At 44.7% G+C, this 18,086-nt stretch overlaps 1 protein-coding gene across 9 annotated transcripts in view; it reads right to left on the bottom strand.

The window, feature by feature from the left end:
* The window catches only part of LOC108495283 (calcium-activated potassium channel subunit beta-2), a 142,714-nt gene that overhangs the window by 8,533 nt on the left and 116,095 nt on the right, over positions 1-18,086 (bottom strand). For 6 of the 9 annotated variants that reach the window (XM_017810834.1, XM_017810841.1, XM_017810836.1 and 3 more), the window contains 2 exons: positions 7,183-7,293; positions 991-1,161 (listed from right to left, as the gene is read on the bottom strand). In XM_017810834.1, the coding sequence (XP_017666323.1) occupies positions 991-1,161; positions 7,183-7,293 (282 nt within the window). The remainder of the gene's footprint in view (positions 1-990; positions 1,162-7,182; positions 7,294-18,086) is intronic. The other 3 variants (XM_017810838.1, XM_017810842.1, XM_017810835.1) reach the window with 1 other exon arrangement.

Below are 18,086 nucleotides of genomic sequence, written 5' to 3'. Positions count from 1 at the left end.
ATAAAATGCTGCAAATTAGTACAGCTCATCCTCGTTGCTACTTATTTCTTATCATTGCAGGGTCAAGAAGGAATATTCTCTTGCAGGTGCACCAAAATAATTGAGGATGTTCATACAAATTAACTGTGGGCACTTACTGTATATAAGCCTGTGGCAGATAAGCCAAAATGTGCCAGATATTTGCCACTGCCCCAGGGTAGTTTGGGGCATGACTGACTAATATTTCGATCCCCAGTTACACATTTTTCATTTTCCTAACTTCACCAATCAGGGCAGTAAAAACATCACTGACAGCCTTATTACAGTCTGGGCTGGGTGTTAAATAGGACTGGTGCTTGAAAACTGATTTCAAACGCTGCTAATGAATCACAGGCCAAACCCTCTGCTCAGTGGCAGAGGAGGAAGCCAGAGAAAGCTTCAGAAAAATTAAGTGCAGGACAGTAATGATGAAAGATGATCTTTCACTTTCAGCAAATTACTATATTTCATGAGAATTTCACTTGTTAAGATGAAAGTAATAACCTACATGTAAAACTACAGGCTACAAAGAGCTTGATTTCCTTCCCAAATTAATTCTACATCCTTCATTTGAAAGTGTGTTGTTTCTCGAGGCTGTGAAATATTTTTGCCTTTTTGTCCTGAGTCTGAGCTTTGCAGCAACAGCCCCTGAGAAGCTTATAGGGTTCAGCAGACTGCCGACCAGCTGATATGGATATTATACTGGTGTTAAGCCGTGCCAAGTCTAAAGCCTGTGGATCAAGATTTTGTCAAACAGGGATCTAATGCTTCCCTCACTTTCTGCTGGTATTACTCGAATTGCCTTCACCGTGGCTGTGCCTAATTTATACTGGGGTAAGGTAAGGAAGAGCAGCCAGGCCTATGTTGAGTAAAGGAAAAATTATAAAACTTTAGTAAAAAGAGTCAAAAGAGTAAGCCAGATGAAGTCAGCTGGAGCAGGGAGTGTGAGATCAGGGACCATCACGAAATTACCTTTGCATGTAGGAGCGCAGCAGCGTGATCCCCAGGAGGAAGTACATCATGATAGAGCACACCATCATGGCCAGCCCGAGGAGTATGGCCCTGTCTTCTCCAGCTTTTAGGGCTGTGACTGTTTTCCTTTTGTCCAGTAGATCGTGATCCCTGATTTTTTGGTAAATATTTCTGAGGTTGAAAATAATACATTCTTATGTGAAGTTCATATTTAATCAATGAAGCCTCTACAGGGTGGGTAGTTCCACCTCCATACCCATCTTGTGGGAGAGAAAGGCTTAAGGGTCCTCAGATGTCCTTTTTCAATGGATTCACTCTGACCTGGTGGAAACTTATTCATCTCCAAAATAAATTACAGCCATTTCTGAAAAGGTAAAAACCTCTTACAGCAAATACAAAGATTAGACACTTGTGCCAGCTCAGTAAATCCTCCTTTGGTACACCCTCTTTGGCTCAGTTGAATTATACCATAAGTGCATTTGACCTGTCAATGCCATCTTAGGCCACTAGAATGTGTTCAGGTGTGTGAGGTGTCTTTTCTTCAGCTGAATATGTAGAAAAAGCCTGAAGGGAAGTCATCACTAACATCATCTGAAAGGACCACGTTCTCTTTTGGTTCCCTACAGGCTACTGATTCGGGCAGTTTTCCGCCCTAAGTGTGACTCAAAGCTCATGAAACACTATGGGGATTTTGGAATTGATTTCTGTGGGTTTTTTTGATTGTGAGCTTATTTACTGTATTCATAATAGTATTTCTGGAAGCCCAGTTACTCATTACAGTGAAAACACTCACAGAAAATTATCCACCAGAGCTATTTGTTCTAGGATTAAAAAAAAAAAAAGATACAACAAACCATTCCCCCTTCAGCAGAGAGTCCTTTGCATTTTCTAACCATAAGTCCTTCTTTCATCTCCAAGCCTTTGATGATTCAATGGGTCATGAGGACACAATGGTGAAGAAGGAAATATTTGAGTACATTTCAAACACACTCAAACTTTGTGGGTTTAAAATGTACTTACAGACCTGAGGCTGGTCAAAATCTCCTGTGTTTTCTGTTATGGTTCTTTTGAATCATCCAGGCAGCACCCGAAGCATGTGAACCGCACACCTCTGAGCCCTGGCACCACCATAACATGGACACAGTAGTACACGTGGAAGAAGTTCCTCTTCTACTGTCTGCAAAACGGCAGGTGAGCAACATCAACATCACTTTGGGCTCTGGCAAACCCACCACTCATTTAAGCTGAAACCACCAAGCTTCACTCAACCGTGGAAAAAAGCACTGAGTCAGATCAGCCAGATAACTTACATTGACTATTAAGGACAAAGAAATAGAGTTAAGACAGACATAAGATCATACATAAACACAGTAGAAAAACAACAAAATATATGTTTAATCATAGACTCCCTGAGATTGGAATTGAATTTATATTTAGATGATGAGTCACAGTCAGGAAAAGCACATATGGTGTGGGGTTTTATAGTAAAAACCTTGCTGAGATGGTACTGCAGTCAATAGTCTCCTGTACTAGGACCTCTTGAAATTTCTCCATCCAACTGTAATCTATATCTTTGGATGTCCATGGTTTCTCTTCAAAACCATCCTTTAAAGCTTGTCAATGTTTTCCTAGTTGGAAATGAAATGGTAGTTCAGCCTGTCAAAATTTTCTCTGTTGTTCGGGGGAAAAAAAATATATATTGTGAGCTGGCAGATGCAATTGCCTTCAAAGAAGTAATGTAGAGTAATAATCTAATGTTACTTTTCTATTATTATTTATCAAACTGTATTTAACTCTGAGAGCTGCTATTAGGATTTGCATTGCTCCCAAGTGGAAGCAGACAGGAAGGCAGAGATTGTCATGCAGTTCCAGCACATTAACTGATCACACAGCATAACTTATGTCGGCTTGCAGACATAAAATAGACACAGTGCAATCGCTCACTAGTGCCATCGGAGCAGCTAGGACACAACAGAGATACAAATGGACAATTTAAAAACAAAAAGCTGATTGAGAACGCTTACAAATACTTCCCATGTGGCCTCGAGCCAAGAAACATGCCATCAGAGGTAAGAAAAGGATGGGCTGAAGGGTATGTGGCAGAAATGAGCTATCTGGCAGGTGGCTGGCAAAGGGGACAGTGTGTGGTGACCACCTGCCAGGTGGATCCTTCATGCTCACCTACCATAGCAAATAAAGCAGAAGAAAGTTCTGCCTCTGAGGTCAGGCTCAGAGCCCTGGTTCAGTGGCTCTTTTGCAAACATTTGTTGTTCAAAGACCCAAACAACAGCAAAGTGGTAGCCTGGTGCACCTCACTGAGGAATTTTTTTCTCCTGAATCCCTGCCAGTCATCAGCCTGGTGACCACCCACTGAGGTGTGTGGTGGCGTGGCACGTGTCAGTGTGTGACACACCAGTTCCATCACAGCCCAGGAGACATGCTGAGTAACCCTCCCTCCTCCTCCTCACGCTCGTGCCTGCACAGGGAGATGCCAGTTTTCTCTGTAGGGTACTGGGAACATCTGCTATCACCAAACTTCAAGCTTTTGCCCGTTAGAGCCCTGGTTTAGGGAACACAGTATGTTGTGTGCAACATTTGGCCACTAGGAGAGCAGCCTCAGCATCTCCTTTGCTGGAGCCATGGCCTGTGCACATGTGTTTGCTGCTGCCTGGGGGTGGATTTTGTGTACCTGTGAACTTTTGGCACAGCCCAGGGACCTCCTTCTGCTCGGTGAGCTGGAAGAATGCTGTGCTTAGCTGGCTGATTTTGGATCCCAGAGCTGCACAGCCACGTTTAGCTGACTGCTATGGGGTGTTTAAGTACAGATCACTGCATGCTAGACACTACTCATCTAGGTGACTCCACCTAATACTTGTGATTACCTGTGACAACTCCCCACATATGACATTGAGGGGGGCTGCCTGCTTTTATAGAAGTCCCAGGTGTTAGAACACGGGGTCTCTCCACCCTGTGCAAAGACATTTAATAGGAAGCATGCCTCCAAGGACAAAAGGTCTTTGCTCCCTCGATCATTTCCATACTGAAGTTCTCCCTTGCTAAATCTCCATGTTCCTTTTGCCAAGTTGCTCAGAGGATATGGGTTGGCTGCTCTACCCAGGCTCAGCTGCCAGAGAGGAAATCTCAGCCGTGACCATGCCTGCTGGGGACAGAGCAGAGAATTCCCTCTCTGCGTCTCTCTGCACAGCAGCAGTGCAGGGATCCCTCTGCAGTGTGGTCAGCAGACCTTTACATGATCTCCCACTCCAAAACAAGTAGATCTAGGAGCTCTGCAAAGGGTGTTATTTCCTCATGGGAAAGCTAAAATAACAATAACCAGGCATCTGCAATTACTTCATTTTTTTTTTTCCAAATAAACACAGATTACCTGCCTTCAAACCCCTCCCCTTGCAAATGGACCATGGTGAGAGGCTGAGAGAGGCACTGCCTCCTCCAGCACCATGCAGTCATGGAAGTGCCTGCTTGTCTAAATAATTCAGAATGACTTTGAATTCACATTCACTTCTCTGATATCACAGCTGTTATGCACATCTCACTCAAATTACCGCATGGTGAGGTGTTTACTGACATCACAAATCCTTGAATGCAATGGTCAAAAACCTGTCCTTTATCTTACCTGCAGAATTCCCAATGCTCAGGGACTTTTCTACTCAGAAGCCAACTTCCTTATGTTTTTCTTTACAGGTATATTTAGCTGTATTAGTTTTTGTTACTAGACCTATGGCAACAGGAAATCTCTCTGGAGCTCTCAGAAAAGTCACAGTGATGGTTGCAGAAGGACTCCTGTTTATATTAACAGATTTTGTTCACTCAATTCCTTCCCTCTTCCCCATCAAACTGGACCAAACTGAACCAAACCAAACTAATGCTTTGGTTTCCCAAGCTTACAGTGGTGTGGAAAGCCTCACTGACATCTGAGAAAGAATGAGGACTTGACTAATTTTTCAAAGCATAAGAAGTGGCAGCTGGAGAACTGTCAGTGGCTAAAACAACAATGAAATACAGATATTTTGGTCCTGATCTTCCAAAAAAAGATTCCGGAGAGAGATACCTTCCACCCAGGAGGAGGTGATTCCTCTACAGCAAGTGACTCATTACAGCACAGTTAATATTAAAGTACAATCCCTCAAAGGTCTGTGGTTGTAGAATGTGTTAGGTGACAAATTTGCTCATCTACATGACAATCTTCCTGTCTGAATTCTAAAGAACAGAATTCCTAGGAAAGGGTCATTTAAGGCAGGTAATTTCTCTCAAAGGTACCACCTATTTGATATAATGATGGTACTGGTGACCTTACATGTGTTGAAATCACTGCCAGACACTGGCGGATGAGTTTCTCCCACTGGCAACACTCGCTCTGTGTTCACACCTCTCCTCTGCAGTCCTGAGGCTGCCATCAGCACTCTCTTATTTCTATTTTCTTTTCCTCCCTTTCCCTCATGCATTTCATTAATCACTCACAAGGTACAAACAATTCCTTCTGTACAGCTCCACAGGACCACTTGGGAAAAAAAACACACCCCAAGGCTTGACAAGGCACCTGAATTTCCCATGGCTAGTGTGTAGGCATAGAGATACTGCTCCCCGCTCCCTATTTCTGCAGGCAGACAGGGATGAGCTCTGCTGAGGGTTTAGGCTGACCAGACGCCAATGAGTCCTGTTTAGCACAGCCCTCAGTCCAGGTTAATAAGCCCCACTGCAAGGCATGGGGAGAGTCAAAGGCAATGCTAATCAGGAGCACTTGGCTTCCAGCCAGCCCAAAGTGTGGGCAGATATCTCCTCCAAGTGTCTAACCTTGGACCATGACAGTGTTTTAATGCAGGACAACATTAGCCTGGGGAAAATTCAATTAAAGAAGAGACTTGCAGAAGTCTAACTTCTGCAGGAGGCAGTTAGATAACCAGCTCCAACTGGAAGTTCATGGAAACCTGCTTCCAAGCTGGCCTTTTGATCCTCAGAATACCTGTTTGGGATCAGATTATCCAATGAGCTGAACACCTATGCAATCTTTGCAGAAAAGTTCAGCAAATGGGCCAGTTCTCCAAAGAATCTCAGGGTCCTGAGAGCAGCTCTGCTGCCTGAATTCAGGAGCGCATTTTCCCAAGCAGATGCCAGCAGTAATGTCTCATTAGAATAACTGAGGAATGTGTTTTGCTAATTGGCACTGTAGATGCACTGATATCTGTTTTTGTTTCACCAGAGTCTGATTTTTTGTGATTACATGTAATAGTGACTGCAAGAGGAACTAAAGGAGAGGAGGGAAGGGGCAAAAGAAAGAAAAGAAAGGCAAAAGTGTCCTTGTTGTGACAAGACAAGCTGTCCAGCAAATCTTACTACAAAGGAGAGAGATTTTGGAAGGATGAGTCTGAGCATTACCGACAATTATTCTTTCATCATTGATATTTAACTTTCATTCCCAGCGGAGCACTGCCTTTGTCTGTGGACTTCAAACCTCTCCTTCTCTTTCCTTCTTTTTTGTGTGTTTCCTTGCTCCTCTGGGAGATCCAGTAACTCATTTATTGCTGTCTCCTTCAGCCTGTTCCCTCCAGCAACACCACTTAAGTGGGCTGGTGAGCTACCAGTTCACTTTCAAGCAGCTTAGCATCCTCCAGCTACTGTGCAATCCTGTCACATGTGTCTGTATAACCAGAAAACATCTCTGACAGCTGGATGCATCATCCAGATGTGTAAAAGCCATGTGGGGCAATGATCTGGCTGGGGGACAGGAGGCACTGCGTGTGTGTGTTGTCTGGAGAGGGTGCAGGAGCAGTATGGCCAATGGCTGGAAGGAGGAAGGACACCTGCAAAAAGCATAAAGGCTTCACAGGGGTTGGAACTGGGACTGCAAACCTGGGACTGGGGATTAGTGCGCTTTTAAATGTGTGTGTGCTGCCCTCAGAGATGGTCACAGTGTGCTGCTGATGTGTGAGAATAAGGAAGACTTTGGCCATGGCTATGGCATTGCCCCTCTGCTCTATTCTGGCATGGCATAATAATCCTGGCACTCACTGGCTGATCCTGTGCTCAGTGGAGCAGCAGCCGGGGTTGTGAGGCACAGGATGGACACCCTTTGCATCCCTCCTCCTTCTCCAGTGCCACCACTGGGGAGGAGCCACAGGCCACACCCCTAAAGATTCAAACCCATAAGAGACAATCAGCACAGGTGCCGTTTACCTTTTCTCATCATGTCTGTAAGATGTAGAGCTCCGGCCACTGGTCCAAATAAACATTTTAGAGGGTTGCCCAGTGTTGGCTCTGCTCGCTGCAGTGGGACGATGGAAGGACCTGGGGGAAGAGGGATAATTTTTGTCACTGCCCATCCAACGTGGCAGACCACATAACATCCAGCGTGCCAAGTCTCCTGTGGCCATGCCCAGTGTGCTCTGAAGACGAACTGTTTTTTAACTCAAGGTGAGATGTAAACTAATGGGGATGAGAGATTAGCAAGTGAGAATGGAGAATAAACCCCATTAGCCCCACTGGTAAAAGGTGAGGCTGGCTAATCAGGCTTAGCTGTGCTCCACACTGCAAAGGATTTGCACCATGGGCAAGAAATCATCAGTAAAGAAATGGTAATACCTGCATCTAGTGTTCTTATGGCAGTATTTCTGGGAGACAAAATGGCTATGGTTTAAGAACATACACACTCATTACAGGGTTTTGGTTGTTCTGCAGCTCTCAGTAAGATGAGGTTCTCAGGGAAGGTGTCTGAATGAGGCACAAGTATGAGATGTAAACGCAGCGTTTTGTGGAAATGTAACTGATGTGACAAAGATGTCTTTTCCCATGGAGAAATTACTATCCTGAGGCCATTTAGCCAGACCAGTTCGATCCCTGCCCAGGGGTGTCTATGTTTAACTGCAGGATGTGACACCTACTGCCTTCTCTCAGGGTCTCAGGCCATATTGGACTTGCTATTGAGGCTATGGCTCCCCTCATAGCCCCTTCTAATCTCCTCCTGGTTTTAGTGAGGCTCAGTTAAAAATCTCCGTTTCTGAGAACTGCACCCTTTCTGTGAGGGCTGTATTTTGCATTATTTCACAGCACAGCACTTTGTGGTTTTAATGTATTCAGATAAAAGCTTAAGGGAAAAAAAAGAAATATTCCAAATACCAAATACTTCAGTGGTGAAGTTTTTTATACACTAGGGGCCATTCTTTAACTCACTGAAAAATAAACCTGATGGTTGATGCTGTCAGCAGAGAAGGCACATGATCTGAAGAAGTCTGTAATGTCACTATCTACATAATCATGCAAAGGGCTAATTTCAATATTTGCATAGTGGTGAACCAGAAGAATACTTAAATACTGTAGAGGTGGCTGCAGGGGAAGACTGACGTGGACAGGAGCCAAAATCCATCCATATGCAGACAGGCAGACAGGTGCCAAGGCACTGGGCTCTCCAATTGGAATTAACCCAGAGCTCCACCACAGGATCCCTGGTGCAGCCCCATGCCAAACTCATACCCCAGCTGGGCAGCTGGCTGGGCCAAACTGGTGGCCCTGTCACCTCCTCCCTGCTGGGATCCTGCTGCCATGCTCAGAAATGCTGTCTTGGGACTGAGATTTGCTTAAAATAAGAGGTGGCAATATTTGACAAAGCTTCTGTACTGCATTTGTGAACAGCAAATTGGACAAAAAGGTGGTCAAAAAGAAGGGTGGAGAAAGGAGGAGCATCTCCCCCAGACCATTCCCTGACTGTGGTCATCACTGCAGCCTGAGAGCCAAAAAAGACTCTTCTTTCCTTAAAACGACTGTAGTTAAGTACTGGGGAATAAACAACAAGAGGAAGCACTTCCTCCCTGAAATAACTACAGTTTAGAAGGTGAAGTAGCATCTTCCAGGATCTAACCAATGTAGCCATCAACTAAATGTTTTCACAGTCATATTGGTCAGAAATTTCAGTTGTAAGACCTTGGGTCTAATCCTCACTCTGGTAGGTAAGATTTGCACCCACATTACCTAAGGCAGCACCACAGTGACCACCCAGCTGGTGTTTCTGCACCAAGCCACGCAGGAGGGCTCAGAGCAACTACCCAAGGGCCCGGAGACCAGACTGGATGCTGGACTGAGTCTGTCCCAGGCTGAGTCCCTCAATGCTGGAAAATAAAAATCTATATTTGCCACTGCACCCTCTAGGATGTCACACATAAATGGCATGACAGAAAAGCCTGGCTGGTTGTGCTGCCACAGTCTGAGTGGTCCCAGAGCCATCAGGAGATGGTGATGAATGCTATTAGAGAGTCTGTTCTTAATTAAGCAAAACTTGGGCACATGTTAGAGGTGATCAGCAGCTTCTGCCACCTGTCTGAGCCTACAGGGACACCTGGGCAAGACTGCCTGGGCAGGGAGGCAGATTTGTAATGTCCAGAGCAAATTGCAGGGGCACTGCTGGGGTGAGAGCTGGGTGAGAGGGATCTGTCCCACTGAGGGGATGCCAGAGGAGAAAAAGGGATGTCTCTCTTCCCACTAAGTTGGAGTGATTTCAGACTCCCTCATATTGCCAGTGCCCTGGAGCAGTCCATATGTGACAACATTAATGCTGCCTGCTTCATTAGTTGGGCAATCCAAGCTAACTACCACTATTTAACACACAATTGAACACCTAATTTTGTGTAAAATTGTGACACTGATGACATCATAGCAGCTACTCCAGAGGTCAGATGTAAGCGACTAAAGCCCATAGTTCCTTTAGGCAGGGGTTGGATGTAAGGTAAGAACCTTTTGGGGACCAGTAACAACACAAAGTCTCCAAGACCTCCTTTGGAAGACTTTTGGAGGACATGTAACTTAAAACAGTTGCAACCTACATGACCATGTCCTGCCCCACCAGGTCAGTTAACAAACTTCCATGCTTTTCTCCTCCCCTGGGTTAGTCCCAAGGCAGGTTTGTAAACCTTCTTCCTTCCCTGCCCCTTCTCTCTTTTCTGAGAAAACAAGTAGCACTACTTCTTTTTTTTTTTTTTTCTCTTTTTGCCCATTGCCTCTCTGAGTCAGCTGCTGGCAACTTATTTTTATCATGCAACAAGTAATCAGCCTGCAAAACTCATTACTGTAGGACGGAGCATTTAAAGTCATGACAATATCTGTTAAAAACAGAGTAGAAGAGATGCTTCAAGCTGCTTTTTGACTACCAGGAGTCTGTGGGGGATATTCCTATAGGGCAGGTTATTCATAAACTCCTGTACTTGGTATGACTTTTGTTAGAGCTGGAACTCTGGGCTTTCTGCCTGACCTTGCCCAAACATCCCTGTCTCCTTCACTATTTGCCCTTGTGGCAACAACACAGTTGTCTCTTGACATGGTTGCCACAGAGACAGGAGAACCAAGCCTTGGTTTTTACAAAACACACCTCATTCTTCATGTTTGGGGCTATTCTGAATAAATGCACAAGGTTAAAGAGAGAAACACATGGTAAAAAGCGCACAATCTCCCACAAATACGTGGGCCTGCTACGCCTACACAGCCTGCCCGTGGCTGACCCACTCCTCCCATCCTCCCCTGTTCTCATTCTCCTCTTGAACATTACCTTCTGGTGGATCTCTTGGAACTCTCTAGAAAACCTGACAAGATTTACACTTTTCCAGCTATAGCAAGATGAAGACTTGAGATATTTCTTATAAGATTAGAACTGCTCTGCCCTGTCCTAAGAAGTCCACCTGACAGCAACCGCCTGAGAGAGGACTTCAGTGTGAAAAAAACATGCCAGGATAGGATTTGCTTCAATTTTCTCCAAAAAAGGTTATAATTCTGAGGATGAATCGCAAGATCCCTTAGCTAGTACCTCGGGAACTCTGTTATGTGCTCTGTAGTCCTCACTTTCACCCTGAGCTGGCTTCCTCAGGTTTTGGGTTATGTCACGATTGGTACGAAAAGTCCCTTACCTCTCGGTCCCCACATCTATGAACAGACAAAGAGGGATACTGCAGACCATGTTTCTAGATGGAAAGCTGGGGTTTATATATATGTTTGTTGGTAATTGCCTCTGTCTATGTTTATGTTAATCATAGGATTTCTGAGACCTTGGAGAACCATTTACAACACCAAACTAATGAGCTTTGCTCCCCTTATGGCATTTCATTTCCTGGGCAGTGTGGCCACTGTAAAAAGAGGAGCACTTGCATTAATTTTACCTCATAAAAGACACCCTGAGTCATCAAAAGGCAACAAAAGCATTCACTTAAAGACATAATGACTGACCACCTCAGCTTTGTCTGAATACACCCACATCCAGCACTGTCTGTGCTGACAAGTGCTCTGGATGCTGGATGCTTCCGAGACAGAGGATTCATTTGAACCCCAAGGGAGCTCTCTGTGAACCCCAAAGTTTTCCTACTAGTCCACATATTAACCCTTCCCAGTGTCACCACACAGCTACCTGTGCCTGTTCATGGACAGACAGAGCAGCTGTTGTTGAGGAAGGGGAGATATTTGATCTCTCTCATGACTGGATAGACCTTTTTTTTGGGATGGTCCCACTCACCATCACCCATGGGATAAGGAAGAGACAGAAACCAAGCGTCAAAGGCAACCTGCAAGGAGATAGTGGTTCACTTTGAGGTGAATTCACTGAGTATGGGCAATTAGATTTTATGTCCCAATAGGTCTTATGTATGCCTATGTCTGATGATAGCATGTTCTCCTATGGCTTTGATGAGCCAGAAAACAGAGAGAAGTATTGTGTGATGAAGGATAAGAGAGTAAATAAAGTGGCCTGTTGAATTTTTTATGTAAAGTGTAGCCTGACTGGGGGGTAATCTGGCATTTAGGTGCCTTAGAGCATGGTACAATCTCCCAGGCAGAGTGGTGGAGATAACTACTGTATGAAGACGCTCCTGTCTGATTCAGGAGATGATCCAGGGGAGTTTTCCAGTCCTGGTATTGAAATAATGAAAGAGCTGGACCCAGGAACCTTGTCTGCATCCAAAATGGAAGGAAAGCAAGCATAGACCAACAAGAACAGCAGTAAGCTGACTCACAAAAGAAATGCATCTGCATTAGCAGAAGACAGTCACCACTTAGGGAACGTTTAAGGCTCTGGCAGTAGCAGCTCTAAATTGTGTAGCAGCAACAGCAATATCAAATGGTGTATTTCTGCCTCGTGACTGGACTCTGCTGCTTCCCAGGATAATAGGCCTGGTGCAGGACAGAGGGACATAAATTACTGCCCTTGTTGCAGCATCTCAGGAGCTCCAGCTGCACTAACTGACTAATTCCACTGGCAGATGACCTTGAATTTGGGGTTCCTCATTATGGCAAGGGGAAAATGGACAATGGGCAGCTGGTGTTAATGTACTGACAAGAGTTTAGGAGGACTGATGGCTAATGATGCTTCATTAATGATTCACCTCTATTTCTGACCCTTCTCCTAAGCCTCCCTAGAGCTCAGAGATGAGAGGGAGACATCCTGGACACAGGGTGGTCTTGCTGGGCTCCCATGTCACAAGCACGTCTGGGACATTTTATGTCCAAAGGTAGACCATGGGGCTGCCAGTGAAAATGAAAGCTGTGTGTGGAACACAGTGGCATTTGGGTTTGTTTTCAAAGGCAAAATTTCTTTTAACGTGAAGTCATCCTTCACAATTGTTAATTCCCTCTCCCCAGTATACAGAGGAGTAGGAGAGATATTCAGAAAGGCTGAGGTATCTGTATCTCTGCTACATGACAATACGCATTATGTTCACACTTCAAAATTAAGTATTCCAATGTAACCTCTGAAGCTTCCAGGTTTCCATTTCATGATGTTTTTCGTTCCAGTGCTGACTTTCTGCGTTTTGAAAAAGCTTTCAAACCTTCCCATTTAGTGATGCCTTTCATCCCTAGGCTTCCCCAAGAGCTACCTTCCTAGTACGAGTCTAAACAGCCCACTCAGCATGGCTGTAGACTTTATAGTCTTTATTCTTCCTGATCTTTTTAACTTTAACTTCCTTTTCCAACTTTCTTTTATTTTTTTTCTTTTTTCTTTTCCCCCCAGTGCCTTTTCCTATGTGTTACTGTCCCAGTGACAACTCATTTCACTTACCTTGGCCACACTGTCATAGTCTTAATTATTCTGATTTAGTTGATTGAAACAGCAACTTATAAAAGAAATTCCTGTGTCTCCAGGTCAGCTACAAGGAGGGAGCTACTGTCTGTCATTGCAAGAGAGTCACAACTTCTTTGGTGACCTTCTGATTGCCTTGGAGCAGTCTGACACTACAGCCTCAGCTTCCTCATCCGTACAAGGGATGTGCTGGTCCCATTGCTGTACTTGGCAAAGGACACTTCCAGCTCATCTCGTAGCAGAGCATGCAGTGGAGAGTCAGCCCTTATTACCATCCTTGTGTTTTGGTGCTGGTGAGTTTGCAATCCAAGCACGAGGCAATGCCTCCCTTGGCATGTTGCAGTCACGGGGATCAACATTTGTGAGGAGCAGCTGAGGATAATTGTCCCCTTTGCCTGTCAGGATTCTGCAAACATTTTTAGCTTTCTGTGCTGAATTGGAATTAACGTAGCAAGTGACACATTGGACAAGCACTTTATTCATCATCTCAGCTGCTCTCTGGCTTTGGAGAAGGGCACAAAGTGGCATAAAATGGGCTGGCTCTGGGAGGGGGTGCAGCAGTGGCAAGTGCTGGGTCAGTCCCTTGCAACTCCTATCCAATTGAGCCAGAGAGTTTTATAGGGAGATCTGCCCTGCCAAAGACAGGTAGTATTACACTGATGGAGAAGGATCCTGGGGATAAGAATGAAGGCAGTGAAAGTGCTGCACTACCTCACTTGATGCTCTCCTTTAAATCTTAGAGCAATTCTCTGCCATTGCAGAGGGATATATCACCTTGGGTACTGCACTGCACCAGAAGAGCTATATGGCCCTGGACCAGGCTGGCTGGCTAAGAGCATGTGAGTGACAGTGAAGATGCTCTGTGGCTTGTGGTCATGCCATGACAAACCAGTAGGAAATGGAGAGGGAGTGAGAGAAAGGAGATGAGGTGGAGGCATTGCTTCTCTGCTCCCAGGGAGGTGTTTCTAGCTCTAGCTCCATGCTGAGATCAGTCTCTTTGATGGTCATCAAGAGGGAATGACCTTCTCTCCAGCTGAGATTTTGTGGGTACCTACTTGATTAAGTCTTAGGCAAGGCTCTTTTGGACACTAAAAATATTATTTTTAAGAACAATTGATTCCATGGTGGGATTTGGACACCTCTGACTAAGCTGAAGTGGCTTCTTACTCAGCTTCTATGCCCCTGCACCATTGTCATCTCAGGGACCTGGGATTTACACCACAAACTGTGAAGCAACGGGGTGTTGGCACTGCTGTTTTACAAGTGATGGACAGAGGCACAGAGGCTGCTGAGACTTGGTCAAAGGCTTCCAGGAAGTCTGGGGTGGTTGTAGTGGAAAAAACAGCCTGACAAATGGTGGACAACCACCTTCCACCCAGTGAGGAGGGATGAGAGCCAACACACGTACAGATTCCCATGTCAGAGAGCAAAGGCAGAGCCTTGCTTTGTGGTTGTGCCAAGTCCCATCCATGGGGACACCTTGTCCAGCTTTGTGCAACTGTGCCTCAGCTTTATACCCCTCTAGAGAAGACCTAGTCTGAGAAGTGCATGGCTTTTAAGTATCCCCGAAGAGGGAGCTTAATTTCAGTGCTAAAATCCTGGTGGTGTGTTTGTGGGTAGGAGCACACAGATAGGAAGGGTGATGTGCTTCTGGGGACACGGAGGACACCAGCAGCTTTTAGGGAAGCCACGAAGGAGAAGTAGATTGCAGGAGCGATGTGGCTTGGGAGAGAGGTGAGGGCAGAGAAAAATAAACAGAGACAAAGCAGCACCCAGAGGAAAAGCACAAAACAGGCAGGGCAGATACAGCAGGAGTGGCTTTTCTTGAGCAGGTCAATCATCTTTTATCTCCTTTGAGTCAGCCCCTCTGCCATCGAGAGCACCATCCGGAACAAAGCAAAGGCAGAGGCGAGCTAAAACTACTGCCCAGCGGGAAGTGAATGCTCTGGCACTATTTATTTTTGAGTCTGCATTTGGATTAGCTGTAAAGAGCTATGTGGATAAGCGAGCAGGCAATTACAGCTGGGACGTGCTGCTCATGAATGGAAACAGCTCCAATCTGCTCAGGACATATTGAAATTCTAATTCAGTTAGATTCCTTTAGTTACAGCGCTCATCACAGACACTAAAAGAGATGGGATTAGAAAATAAATACAACTCTTATGTTGCCTTTGGTCTGCCTTCTCTGCTCCCCTTTCCCCCCCCCCCCCAGTTTTAGCTGTTGTTTGGCTTTATTTTCTGTGGCAAAATACAGCAGCCTGCATTTAGAGTTCTTGTTAATTTTTATGAGGGTCTAGCAGAGCACAGCTGGCCGGACGTGTGCACTCCTTAACGGGTGGGCAGTTGGCACCAATACGAGACCACTACTGAGGTTTCACATGTCTCATCTTACTAAAGACCACGACCATGGCCATGTTAATATTGCAAAGGTACAGTTGTGACACAGAGACACTGAGCAAGGACATGATTTGCAAAAAGCTCTTCCCTGGCTTCACCCCTGGTTCAGACAAGTGTTTCAGCCCACGCTGCTCCCCCAGTAAGGAGGTTGGCTCTCTGCTTTGGGTATTGGGGTAAAGTTACTTCACCATTGCAGGCAACTGCTTTTGCACCATGTTTGCGCAGGCCAGTTCGTAAAGGATCTGATCCAAAACAGTGACCAGGGAGGAGGACCATGAGTGCTGCCAATGTGAACTGGAAATTCAAGCAAGTTATTTAACTGTGCCGGTTTAGCTTCCCTGGCTGTCAGTGAACAGTGCTGCATTAAATCTGCTGGCGTACGCAAGGAATAGATTGTTGAGATCTAAATGTCAGAGACTGCTGGATTGGAGGAACAAGAGGAGCATGAGCTTGGGTCTTTAGCTGGCTGGCAGTTGTGTTCCATTACCACTGGTCTCTGGGACCTGCTGAAGGATCTCTGGATGCAGAGAGATGTCTACAAATAGGTTGCGAATAGTCCTGCCATGCCAGCTTAGAAATCTGGTTATGACAGACACTGAGTAGAAATTACTTGTCTCCTTTGAAACTAAGGAAATGGCTTGATAGGAAAAGACAGATATAATACCACAATACTACTGATACAGAGTCATGGAGCTGGGAAATAAACAACTGTCTGGTAAAAGCATACACCCAGTTTAGTTCTCATGAGCATCTTTCCTCTTTGTCTTATTACAAAAGGGTAAATTTTGCATCATAAGCACTCTGCGGTGGTTTGTCATCTTTTCAGAACACAGACTTCACCATCTGTAGCCCTCTTAGTTGAATATGATCAATTGCTGTGTCAAATTCACAAAGCAAAATTTTGTGCCCAAGTGCTGTAGAAAAACTCCAGACATATTTTTTCCTGCATACATGTCACGTAATTTTTACAGAAAATTAATATTCTTAGTGTCCTCATTTTTTCAAACGTAATTCTGCAGGTGTAGCTGCCTATTGGCTCTTGAGTCTAAGTCGTGTGCAACGTGGCTACAGCTCTGTGGACCATTGAACTCATGCATGTGTCCTCTGGAGCCCCCTGTTTGCCCTGCCTGATTGCTTTTCGCTGATTAGTGGCGAGGAACTGTTGTTTTAACAATGAGCTCAATATTAAGATGTTAACTGAATGGAAGAGATTTCTCTCCATTGACTAGTTCTGCTATTCACAGCAAAATAGAGCACCTAGGTGGGAATAGTGTGGTAGCAATATTTTCTGATGACCCCTAAACATGGTGTAGCAAGCTAATGCTTACCAGTCAGGAACTCCTGCTGATATATGACCAGATATTTTTTGTAATAGGCTGTGGAGTGAGAGTAAGGATGTCCAAGTCACATACTAGGGACAGAAGCCAACTGGCTGATTAGAAAAACAATGCAAAATCCTAATTCCTACAGGGAAGGTGCATTTCTAGTGCAAGGAGGAAGCCTTTCTAATGGAGTCCTTCATGGTTAGGATACAGATCAAACCCAGTCTGATGAGCAAGGCTGGGAGAAAGTTAGAAATTAAGTGGGTCACATTAAGGCAGAGTATTAGAAAGACAGGGAACACAACACAGATAGTAGTGATGTGCCCACACCACAAAGAGCAGGAACAGCTGCATATTGCAGCAAGGCAGTAATGAAATGCACAGAAGTAGTGGTGTGAGGTGGATGGGAAATCTGGTGAGTCGAAGAGTTGATGGACTCTGAGACAAGGCTGATGCACTCAGGTTAATGCAGTGCTGCAGCAGGCTAATAGGTCAGAAATCAGTGTGAGCACTAAAGCACCTGCTTTGCAGATGAATTCGGTGCCTGATACACTGGACAATACAGATGCAGATTCATCCTCCTTAGAAAAACAACAGCTTGAGAGTTCATGAATCTCTTAATAGATGTGTTCTTGTAATATACTTTTTAGCATAAAACCAATTTTTCTTGAGAGTCAGGAAAAAAGATAATGAGAAAGAACAAAGGCAAAGTCTCTCTAAGAGAGAACAGTGTACATATGCCCTCTATGCAGCTTTGAACCAATAAAGAGAACAAAATCTCTGCTGTCCTCTGATGGCCTGAACAGTGAAGGGGCTGTGTCCATGAAACAAAAACCCGAAGTATTTTTGGTCTCACAACTGGTCTGAAATTAAAACAATGGTAGGAGCAAGCACAGATACTTCCATTCCTCAGATGGCAATAATCTATATTAATTACTGCAAATGTCCAGCTTCGAACAATGTCACTGCAGTGCTATTACTGTTGAAGAGTATTGAGTTTCCAAGGAGGTGAATGTCTTTTTCTCTCCCTAATCATGATTACTTGACTTACTACTTGGGCTAAGCTTTTATTTAACCAAGATAAATGGATATTTCCAAAATCAGCAAGTTAACACTATGCATCACATTATTACTCTCTTCCCATATTTCTTGCCTTGACTGCTATTTTATTCAGCTGCTAAACACAAGTAATAATAAGAATAGGAATGAGGAGCTGTGAAGGATCCTATATGGATTAAAGTTAAAAAAGATAAATCCAGTTTTGACCATTACTTTGTCCTATTCTGTGTTAGCATTTTCCCTTTATTGTTATGCAA

Source organism: Lepidothrix coronata, unplaced genomic scaffold, assembly GCF_001604755.1.
Source record: "Lepidothrix coronata isolate B3197 unplaced genomic scaffold, Lepidothrix_coronata-1.0 Scaffold29, whole genome shotgun sequence".
NCBI classification, from domain to species: domain Eukaryota; kingdom Metazoa; phylum Chordata; class Aves; order Passeriformes; family Pipridae; genus Lepidothrix; species Lepidothrix coronata.
This window is presented reverse-complemented; position numbering and strand designations above follow the sequence as displayed.